Here is a 12,448-nt window from a genome sequence, read left to right on the forward strand (position 1 = left end):
TTTATTTATTTATTATGTAATTAACAGTATTTCTGATTTTTTGTTATTTTTTAATATAATCATAATTTTGCTGCTTTCATATAACGCATGGCAAATGCTGAGCTGTACACCCTTTTTGTCTGGTGTTACATACAGACATTGTGTGTTGTATACTATGTTGTTACTTTATTATTATAAGATGTACTATTTGTAACACTTAACAACAATAAATGCTTTTTCTTTCTTTCTTTTCTTTTCTTTCAATATTAATATTTTAAGTTTAATATTACTTTCAAAATACATTTATTTACTAAGAAGAAAAATTTTAAATGTACGTATTTAGTGTGTTACGGTAAATAAGAATATTTTGCATGGAATGGCCTTCAGGTGGAGTATTTTCCAATTTTCTGTCTGCTAATATCGACGATTCATAATCGGAATATTTCGATGAAGTAGATAAACATTGTTTGTTCCCATTAGGTATTTAACAGAAGTTGCAAATATAAGATAAGGATAAAATAGCCCACGCATATCTGTTTTTCGTGGCGTAATATTTTTTTTTTTCATCTGAAATAGACAACCTCATGATTGACATCGAGGCCACTCCTAATCGGTAATGTGATTAATAACCCCCATTGTTATGCTCCATCATAACCTTGGGGAAGCTGACTCATTTCGGTATCCATTATTCCGAGATGAATTAATAACATTTGACCTACATTTTTAAACCAAATCTGAGCAATCTCATATTTTAACTGCGTTACGGTACGTATTATATTATCACGCAATTTCGATTTTGTTGAAAAATCATTATAAAATTTCCAATTAATCTTTTAAATATTAATTAAAATAATATAAAAGAACCGATCACCTTCGTCTATAAAAAAAAAAATTTTTTTAATTTCATTACAGAAAAATACACGAGACCCAACATAAAATGTCATCAAATTTTAAATCATTTTCATATAATTTTCGTTCTATTATTGATTCTGTCGGATCTTATTTCGCAAGAACCTTGTCTTAGATAAAATATAAAGATGAAAAGAGATAAATCACAGCTGGGAAATGCCTCATATCATCCGGCACTAAATTTTCACCTAAAGTCCGTCACTGCACCAATAGGCGTTCGTATGATTTGTAGCCCCGTACAACACTTTTTCATTTTCCCTGTCCCCACTAAATCACGGTGACAGCTCCTCGGCTTCCGCCTACTGGTACCTTTTCCTCAATCCGTACAAATAATTCAAAGCTTTATCTTTTTAATCCGAAAGTTAACTTTGCGTTGAAGGAAAAAGAGAAGGACTCCAGTGTTAATCTTATTTGAAGTTATATTGAAGCCAATTACTCCAACTACGATAGATTTTACATTTGTATTTTTTGAAACCATAAATCTTACTATCTTTGATAAGACAGCAGGATGTATGCCGTAGCTTGTCAAAGTAAAAGATTTTGATTTGAGCACGTATCTGCATGCGGATCCGGTGTTTTTTAATTACGCTATTTAATTCTTTCCAAATTAGAACCAAATAAGAAATAAATAATTATACATCCAATATATATTCAATTCTTCAAAAAACAATCACTTTCTTTCCACCATAACACTATAAAGGTTGCGTTAGCCGTGCCGAACACGAAATAGAAATATTAAACTTGTGAATAATATACATAAATACTTAGAATATACATAAAAACACCCAGACACTGAAAAACATTCATGCTATCACAGAAACATTTTCCAGTTGTGGGAATCGAACCAACGGCCTTGGACTCAGAAAGCAGGGTCGCTGCAAACTGCGCTAATCGGCCCTCATTTATTAGGTACTAGCTATATCCTGCGACTCTGCGTTTGTTTTGTTTTTAAAGCATCCCGTAGCAACAGTATATTTAGGAGATGTTTGTATGTAGAAAATAAAATTTAATAGGAAATCCAATAAACTCTTTCATAATCTGAATATCTTATGCATTTAATGCATGGTTTAAATTAGATTTGATTCCCTTAGGGAATCAAATAAAAACCAAGTGGACGATATGCAACATAAAAAAAACAATTGAATGGTTAAAAATTTATGAAAATTTAGAGTTAAGTATTAAAATATATACGTATAAACTCTCCTTCCGATATTATACTCCTATTGATTCATACGACAGACTCTTACAGTGGTTTTGCTCTATTTGCTTACCGGTCAGTATTTGTTCAGGATCGGTTGAACATGCGTAGCCCGTGACCCTACAGTATGGCCAATTTCATACTGATAAAGTCTTACTCCTCTTTTTTTGAGTGTGTGGCTAATGGCTGTGATGAATCAAATAAAGTCAAAGTCAAAAATATCTTTATTCAAGTGGGCTCACGGGTGGCACTTTTGATGCGTACATAAGAATTACACGGTAGTGAGATGATGGCGATAACCACATTCGTAAACTTAAAACTAAAGCTACGAGGGAACTAAACTAAATAATTATTTAGTTAATTTTAATTTACCTTCTTCGTCGTATTAAGATTGATGTTACTTATGTATTTTATAGACATGGGAATTATTCATTTTAAGATGACATGAACGTACAACATATTTAAGTCGGTGCAAATTAAAACATAAAAATTACAAAGTTTATACTTTGTAATATTTACTCTTCGCAAAGCATATATAAAGAGAGTACCTAGTAATTTTCAAATTTTACTTGACACCAACTTGAAAGTGTTGTAAAGAATTCCTTACTTTTTAATTAGTGTTACACTCTTTACCAGTCGGTTTTTATCTTTAAGTTTTTTTTAAGTCTTGCGGGAACCATGTCTATACAACGTTTGCCTTAGTTGTGAAGCCTTGCATGGGTAACTTAGGCTATTTTTTTGAATTCCCCGGGCATATTACTTTTAGACGGCATTTGGTGCAGTGGGCAGTGACCCTGTTTTCTATGTCCAAGGCTGTGGGTTCTATTCCCACAAACTGAAAAAAGTTTGTGTATATTACTCATAAAAACATTCATTAGTCATCTTAGTACCTAGATTACTTGACCGATTATAGATTCAATAATAACTCATAGGTATTTAGCAGCAGAATGCGATGTGAAGACATGATTCCCTGTAGAGGACCGACAGGATCGTTTTCCCCCACATTACGCGCGCAATGAGCAGGCTCCACAATGCGACCGCGAGCTGCTCCATTAATTCATACAATCCACGCACATTACACGCTGAGGATCTCATCGTGACGTATAACTTCATCTGTACCCCTAGTACAAGATTTGCCTGCAATCGAGAAGTCGTTCTCAAATATTAAATTCTGTACCGCAAAAGTAAAAAGAGCCTAATGTATCTGGTTTTAGAGTCGCAAATCCTGTAATTCAGATTTTTAAGAATTTAAGGCAAATTTGAGCATTTATAAAAAAAATACCGACAAAACAAAACAACCGACGTTGTGTTAGCAAATCTGCCTTTTTATGTACGTATGGTTTAATAAAAAAAGTTATCTTCGTCCAGACTGGTGAAAATTATGCATAATCTGTGGTGTAGGGTGTGGAGTAGGAATTCAAAATGACAGGAACCCAGATCAAGAAGGAAGGTCATCTAAAATGGCGGGAAAATAGAAGTAAACAAGGGTACAGACAGAAGTGTGAAGGGAAGATTGAAGAAGTTAGTTGAAAGTGTGATATAAGTTCAGATAGATTGATGTTTGAGTTTATAATGTGCTATGTTTTAATTAGAGATGCTAAAATGATTAAACGTTGTAAGGTATAAATATGAGTTTCTCTTTCTTGTAAAAAACTAAAAACAAAGGTTCTTTTAGTTGGTAAGTTTGCAATTATATCTAAGTTATAATAGTCAAATGTCAACTGCTCATAACCTTCTACAAGACATTTTCTTTCCCGAATCTGGTGCGATAATAGTCGGGGTTTTCTCCCGGCACTTCACCATCAACTCCTTTGTTGTCACGAGCATAAATTGCTTACCCAATATAATGTACCATAATCGCAAGCGCAAGTATTATATTCATTATTGTATGTTGTCTGTAGCCATCCTTAAACCAAACCAGTTCGAAATGACTAAATAGTAATTTAAAAATAATGCACTAATCTCTATAACATTTAAAGAATTCCATCGATTTTTCCAGGATCTCTCCAATAGATCTTCACCAGATTAAAATGGGACCACCACTGAGGTATGACACACCAACGAGTTCTCGATTTTGAGCGAACAAATCTTGTACTAAGGGTACAGAGATGTAAATAATCTGTGCTTTCAAAGAAAAAAACATTTTCGTTATAGAATACTTTTGCGCTCAATCCCCTTAAACTTCAAAAGAATGCTGGCGTCGTTTCAAGCGTCTGAAGCGATGGTTGCTCGTCTCATTAAGGAATTACCACGGTCCGAAGTCCAGTGCCACATTTCCAAAAGTTCAAATTCGTAAATTCAAAAATTCTTTTTCAAAAATTCTTTATTCGTTAAGGCCTATCTCAGGCACATATGAAGTTTTTCTGTTAAGCTAAGTTAAGCTATTCTGATTCCGAATTCGTAGTGCGGATCCATCAAATTTTCATCTTCTATAATCCTGACAAAAAACCTACAAACGCAACGTAGAATGTTGGAATTTTGGTAGTACTCTTTGAGCACTGTTTAGGACTTTATGCAAGGATTCTTTTTTTTATTTAAAGGATAACAGGTTTAATGAATTTGTTTACGTTATATCCAAGAAATTTGTATTTGTATGTTTATTGGTGTGAGAAACATCACGTGTATTAAAGATTTGAAAAATAATACTCCCAATCGGGTGAAAAGCGAATAAAAATTAAAATGGAAGTCCCTCTTTTCCGGACATTTTAAAGGTTATATCTACGAATTATGGCATCAGGTAACACCATAAAGGATTAAAGGTTTAAAGAAAAGTATCTTAACTTTCAAGAAATATCGACTTTAATTGCTTTGACTTTTGCCTTTAAGCTTTTAGCTTGCATACTAGAGATGGTCATAGGTTAATGTCATAGGTAAATGTTGATGTTGGAAAAGAGCAACTACTGAGTTTCTTGCCGGCTCTTCTCAGTGAATCTGCTTTCCGAACCGGTGGTAGAGTCACTACAAACGTACATACTTGACGTTTCAAAAGTGCTTATAAAGTAGGCCTACTTGAAATAAATGAATTTGAATTTGAATTTTTAGGCACCGAGGAAAATTTCTCTATCTCACTGGATAGCAGAAAATCTACGTAAGATTAGATCCATATAAAATTATAGCCTAAGCTTCATTTATTTTGTGGCAATGATATTCTTTACACAATTAACCAAATAATACAATATCCTATCAACTTACTCAATAATATTAAATAACTATACCTCATCGGATATTGTGGGCATATCGAAAACGGCCAACGAACTCCTTTCAGAGCCTTAATTACGGTATCCGGTATAATAGCGCCTCCTCGATCGAATTTATTCACGTCATACACGCTTTGATTGAATATCCCACGGGTTGTTCCAACAAAAGCATCTACAGATTGTAATTGCATTCTGTCCATTAGTCTTGCCACGTCCGTTTGTCAGTCAACTTCAAAATTAGGATACATTGTTAATGCAATTTCAAATATTTTATGTGAAAACTTAACTTAACTTATTCTTTCTTGCCAAAGCTTAGTCTATATCCTACTCTCGTAAAAAAATTTAATTGTGTATTATAAAAAAAATCCAACTTTGTAAAAAAAAAAATTACAAAAAGAACCGACTTTGTCAACCGTTTTTGACAACAAAAAGGCAAAAAATACCTACCACATTTTTTAGTCCGTGCCAAGTTAAATGTAGAAAATTACCTACTATGTATAACATTTGTAGTAGAATGGAAAGTACCAATAATTATCTACATTTTACTTGGCACCGACTTAAAAATGTTGTAGGAAATATGCATTTCTCGCTTGTTCCTATAACATTTAAAAAGTTCAGTCGATTTTTCCAGGAATCCTGCAATAAATCTTCACCAAATTAAAAAGACACCCTCTGAAGTTTATAACATACCAAACAAAATAGAACCATAAAAGTCGGTGTATAATTGCCGGAGTAATCGTGTGACAAATATTAAAAAAAAACACAGTCCTCCTTCTTTTTTATAACCGACCCATGCTTTACCTAATTGTCGGTCCTAATAAACACTTTAATATTTTTTAATTATTTATCGTCCTTGCGAATATTGCTTCTTGTTATCACAGATTCCCTCCATTGCTTCCAAGGCCGCTTTTACACGCAATAGATGCAGTGATTGAATTTTTCTCCGCTTATTTTTTTCCCAATAATAGGAAAATGACGTGAAGGGAGAAATAATTACGTCGCGCTCGCCGATCACGTAGAAGACGTAATTAAGATGGAGAGGGCTCTCAAGCTTGGTTCTCTCTCGTCGTTTGTTCTTGGGACATTTGTAGTTTTATTGAGTGAGGAGTTGATATGAAGTTACTTGCAGTAACTGAACCATCCATACAGATCTTCTTTATTTAATATTTTAATTTTCTTTCTGCGACTTTAACTGTAACAAATTTATCCACTTGCGCATGGTTTAGCTAAAAGCCAGATTCGATGTCATAATTTGCATATTTACATTTCCATTTTTAGTTGCTTAAATAAAATCGAACATAACAAAAATAATCTTCTTTTCACGTATATACATTATTTTTGGTATACTAGATACCTACTGTAAATTTTCGTTAGAAGTATTTTTGAAAAAGTCAAAACAAAATCTTAACTCAAACTTATAGTGTTTTTTTAAATCTCAACGAAGAGCATCCTGGGTGCTTGTCCGGAATAAAAATCCAATGTCCAATGTTTCTTCTTGATCCGTGATTGAGCTTTACAAAGGCATTTAGTTATGGACTATGTTTTTTTTATAAATTTGACTTTATTGTTTCATATATCGAACCTATCCTCCAAGTGTCACGTCTGTTGTATTAATTTGGTCGGTCCCAATACCCACTAGATTGTGCAGTAACATTCTGTGGATACAGCAGCTGTTTTGATTCCACGCAATGTGCATTCATGCATGAACCCTGCAGCCGACCTAACTGTGCGGCACGTATCTATAAATTGCTTCGTCAATTCCAGACCGAGACATAGAGGCTTAAGCGGCGACGCACCGTCGAATACTAACAACCGGTATATTGTATATCGAAGCTGATACACGGGCAATATTAAGCCTGAAGCTCCAAACAGATTCAATTAAAACTCAGCTTAACAAACACATTAATAGAGTTCATAACGCGATAACAGAATAGTCGCTCCGTAAAAGCTACCTTGGCCGATGGAGCGTAGCTTCTTTGGGGACAAATTAATTCAGCATGTAACCAATCTCTCATTATTAGAGGCTTGTTTTTGGAGCATTCAAACTGTATGGGCCTTTGTGTTATTTGATTTAAGGGTGATATTAGTGTGAGACTGTGGCGAGGCACAAAAGGCAAGGCAAGTATGTAACTATCCACACGTGCTGGGTGTTGTCAGGTGTAATTTACTGCGAAGGCGCGCGATGAATTAAATCCTCGTCATAAATTGTATGCAAAGTGGTGAAGAGAACGGACTTAATGAGTTTCCTTTGGTCAATTAGGTTAACTTGATGCATGATGTTGGAGCAAGATAGCGCGGTACAGTTTTAGTGTTTTATGAAGCGTTGATTGGTTGATAGTCTAGTTATAAGTGTAGTGTGTAAACTACATTATCTTTAAGAATTTATCAATAAGTATTTGATTAATCCGTACTTAATATTATAAATGTCAATGTAAGTTTGTTGGTTACGCTTTCACGCAAAAACTAGTAAACCGATCCTCATGAAACTTTGTACACATGTTCTTGGAAGTGTTAGAAATAATATAGGATACTTTCTATCCCGACATTAAGCTCGGTTCCTTTGGGAGAGGGGATGAGTGTTTGACGATTTTACACCATAAATCCGAAAAATTGTATCCGATTTAAATAATTATTTTAGTACTACAGAGGTATATGTGTTTACTTTTACCCAAACTGTGGTTGGAGATAGAGGACAGAACTTTTGAGATCTCCGACTACGTATAATGCCATATCAAAAAACAAAATCAAAGGCAGACGAAGTCGCGGGCAACAGCTAGTATTTTATACAAATATGTATTATTTATTTATGTATAAGTACATCTGTCAATAAGCGGTGAGAGCCCAGTGGAAAGAAGCTCGATTATACTTTCGGAGTTCTGACTTCGAATTACAGCACACACCTTTCTAAGTTATGTACGTTTTATGTAATTCAAATATCACTTCCTTCAACGGTGAAGGAAAACATCGTGAGGAAACCTGCATGCCTAAGAGTTCTACATAATGTTTTCAAAGGTGTGAGCAGACCACCAATCCGCACTGGGCCAGCGTGGTGGACTAACCTTAACCTTAACCTATCCTCATTGTGGGAGGAGACACGTGCCCTGTAGTGGGCCAGTAATGGGTTGGTATGATGACATCTGTCGTCTCCAGTGAGCACATCGCGGGCCATGCGGTGGTGGGCACTAGCAAGCCAACCTCCGTGGAGTAAAGATGTACGTACACGGCGAGTCGATATGGCACACTGTTAGTTAAAAGGTGTACCTTACAGCAACGACGTCGACCTCCCTTTCGGGTTGAGTTCTAACTATTCGTTAGTCGGTGAAAGAAAATATCTTTAGGAAGCTTGCATGCCTTAGAGTTTTACATAATATTTTCAATGGCGTGTGAAGTTTACTAATCTGCACCTAGCCAGCGATTACGGTTCGAACCTTTCTCATGCTGAGAAACCCTGTAGTGGATCTGATGATGATGTTGTTCAATACTCATGAGCCGAATGGGGGATGGACTGAAATCGAATTGGTTATAGTTTCAAATGTAAGTTGGTGGGCCTTCAAGACTATTAACACATATTAGTGTTGTTAACCGAAAACGATGGTTTTACGTGCTCTATTACAGAAACAGTTAATAAATGCAAATTGCTAAGAGAGCAAATTGCTCATTAACCTCCAAGGAATAGTCAGGCCAGAGATGTTATCTCATTGATTTAATTAGGCTATTGAGACCTGCCTTGATTGCTATGTTATTAGTGAATTCAGCCGTGTGATGCAAGTAATCGGATAATACATAAATATGATAACATAATCTAGTATTAGAAGATTATCATTTAAGCGTAAACTAATTATGGCATGCACCTAACCTACTAGCCTAATTCAAAATTCAAAATTCATTTGTTTCAAGTAGGCCTAATTAATAAGCACGTTTGAAACGTCAAGTCAGTCTGTTTCTAGTGACTCTACCACCGGTTCGGAAGGCAGATTTCACAGAAGAACCGGCAAGAAACTCAGCAGATTGCTCTTTTCCAACATCATTTTAAAGTTTAACAATCTTTAGAATTTTTCTGTTTTGTGAGAGATAGAGTAACTTCAACCTTGTATAATATAAAACCACATAAAGGTTAAAAATGCTCAAAAAAATGGCACAAGTTTTAAATTTAATACTAAGGTAAGTTTTAGGTGGCATTTAGTGTTTTTTTTCTTGTATTTCACTACAGGTTAGCCTTATGACTGGCCGATTAATTTCACCTCGTGATAAGTTATGCATGCAGGCAAAGATAGTAGTAGCGGTTTCTAAATGACATCGTACTAGAACGCTTTATTGTGTGGCAGCGAGGCACTTCTTTGTCGGTTTAATGCTAACCAGCCACATCCATAGTCTCCCACCAGACCAGACCAGAGATCCTGGTTAAGCCTCGTGTGCCTGGAATTGATCCGGCAACCACACTCTTCAGACCAGAACACAGCATTGCAAGAATACTGCTTGACGGCAAAAATAAGCAAGGTACTACGCAATACCCGGAACAGCTCTGTCACAAAAGAACTACTACTAATAAAATACTTTTTACATGATAAACAAAGCCACACTCCACTATTACTGAACATTGTGGCTGGGTAGGCTTATAACTATTTATTACTTACGCTTCTATTGTAACATCCCAACTGACATCTTTAATTTGAATACTCGCATATGACGTCTTAGAATAGGTAAGAACCATTCACGAGATGCGAAAAGTTATTGCGCAGGGCTCCGAGGAACGTACTACTACTGTTTATTTATTTATTTATTTATTTATTTATTTCTAACTTACGACTAGTTTACAGGAATTTCCTAATGCACTAGCGTAGATACTGATGCCTACCTACACACTACACTTTACCAGAGTTTAGTGCATATATGAAAATTCTATGATCAATAAAGGACAAACTGATTTATTTTCTCTAGAATGTTCAGTACCTGCTTACCTACCCTTTAGAAAGCTGCAAAATAAGCTGCAAGCAGCAATAGTGACAGAAATAAGTATGGCGGTACTTCCCCGGACGAGAACAACAAACTCTACCTCTAAACAAAAAGATCTGCTGCTACTATTTGTAGAGTACACAGCAGGAATTTTCAACTTAAAATCATTCTTCAATACAATTAAGGGGTAACAAGTACGCCGGTGACGGTACACTTGCTACCGCATTAGCACGAGTGCCTTTAATCTTGAATAATTAAGCCGGCAGTTGACTCATTTCGCACCGCAGCCAATTTGTTACATTTTGCTTCTCCTGTTGCCAAGACGATTTGTGGCTCCCGCGTGACATCGTGCGGCCGCGTTATGTTGCCAGAGCAAGCCAGATTACGTTTAGCCGGGTTTCGGAAACATGTGTTACATTGCTTAACATGTATTTTGAAGCGTTTGATGCGATCTCATGACTAGATGCTAACGTTTTGGTACCCACGCAAAAGCTAGGTTCTATGCTGTGACCTGATGGTACATTATTTAAATAAAATGCTGTGATGTGCATTATGTTTTTATAGCAATAATTTAACGACCAAGTAGATGGCCTACAGGAAAATGAATGCCTACAAAGACAGCAACACTTCGTCGTCCATTGTTGGACACAGGTCTTTTGTAGGGAGTTCCAAATTCCACGGTTTTGAGAAGCTTGGGTACAACGGCTACCTGCGACGCACTTGATGTCGTCTGCCTACCTCGTTGGGGACCGATCAACGCTGCGGTTACCAGTGCGACAGTGCTACCATTTCAGTCCCTTGGGACCCCATCGCTAATCCTTTCTCCGAGCTATATGCCCCGCTTAGCGACTCGTTGAGCTATGTCGGTAACTCTGGTTCTTCTACGGATCTCCTCATTTCTGATTTAATCACGTAGAGATACATATAGCATAGCGCTCTACATCGCCCGCTGCGTGACTCTGAGCCTTCTTATGAAGCCCATAAGAAAGTTTCATGTGCCTGTAATTACTCCGGCATCCACACCCTTCAGACCGTAACACAGCATTGCAACAATGCTGCTTAGCGGCAAAAATAAGCAAGGTGGTATAAATTAAATAAGAGATTATAGAAGACAGTTTCGTTATTAAATCCTCTTGTTACACAGGATTATCCGATGATATTAAAATAACTACTACTGTAATCCACAAAAAGCAGACAGAAATTTTTCTAAATTTTTTTTTAATACGAACCATCCTGTAGACCTACATTCACTCTCTATGCAAGTTTCGCTCCGATAACGGAGATGTTCAGTTGTCTTTACAGAGTAATTAATCAAGCTAAATGTTTATTATACTTATATAATTTTTAGTATGATTATAATTTGTCAATGACTTTTAGAATAAAGTACGTTAAGATTTTTGTTTATAAATACCTTTCCTAAATACCACTTATATAAAGTTTAACTTTTCCCCATTATTTGTTTTACAAGACTTTATAAATAAGAAGTAAGTAATTTTCTTCGACTTAGATTTTATAAACTTTTTAATTTTTAATACATATAAACTTACCCTAGCACGCATTCTTGTCCCTTGCTGGTAGTCTGAACCAAATCCACGACCCTGTAACAAAAGTGATGAAAGAAATCTTTAGAATTTCAATAAAAATGCTTATAAGCTAGGTAGTTATGTTGCACTTTTTTGCACGTACAGTGCAGTTGCAGAAATAATGCACCAAGTTTCTGTAATGATCAAAACAATATGTTCATTCCATACGAAAAAAAAATACCCTTTTTAAGGAAAAATATTATATAGTTTGTACAATCGCAGTCAAGGAATATTAGACCTAAGTACACCATGCTGGTTAAATACAGATTGGTAGGTTTCACAAACCTTTTATAACATTACGGAGAACTCTTAGGTTTCCTCACGATGTTTTCCGCCACCGTTAAAGCACGTGATATTTAATTGTTTAAAACGCTCATAGCTCCGTAAAATAAGAAACTATATAACTCTATCCCCTGAATTGGAAGACTGTAGTCTTAACTACCAGTCTTTCACCGCTCTTTTTTGACGCACACTATTTGCTACAATATAGTTAACTAAAAAACGTAGAAACGCCGCTAACTGTTAAGCACAGGGCATTTCAGTATGCCACATCAAACAAAGATCCAACAATAGGCGAATTAACATCTGAACTGAGATAGAGAAAATGATAAACGTATTTGGCTCGGAAC

The 12,448-nt window shown here is 35.7% G+C and overlaps 1 protein-coding gene across 3 annotated transcripts in view; it reads right to left on the reverse strand.

Moving 5' to 3' along the window:
• LOC120624561 (disintegrin and metalloproteinase domain-containing protein 11) overlaps positions 1-12,448 on the reverse strand; it is a 305,939-nt gene that overhangs the window by 234,466 nt on the left and 59,025 nt on the right. For all 3 annotated transcript variants that reach the window (XM_039891194.1, XM_039891193.1, XM_039891195.1), the window contains exon 4: positions 11,784-11,834. In XM_039891194.1, the coding sequence (XP_039747128.1) occupies positions 11,784-11,834 (51 nt within the window). The remainder of the gene's footprint in view (positions 1-11,783; positions 11,835-12,448) is intronic.

The sequence above is a fragment of the Pararge aegeria genome, chromosome 6 (genome assembly GCF_905163445.1).
Source record: "Pararge aegeria chromosome 6, ilParAegt1.1, whole genome shotgun sequence".
Classification (NCBI taxonomy): domain Eukaryota; kingdom Metazoa; phylum Arthropoda; class Insecta; order Lepidoptera; family Nymphalidae; genus Pararge; species Pararge aegeria.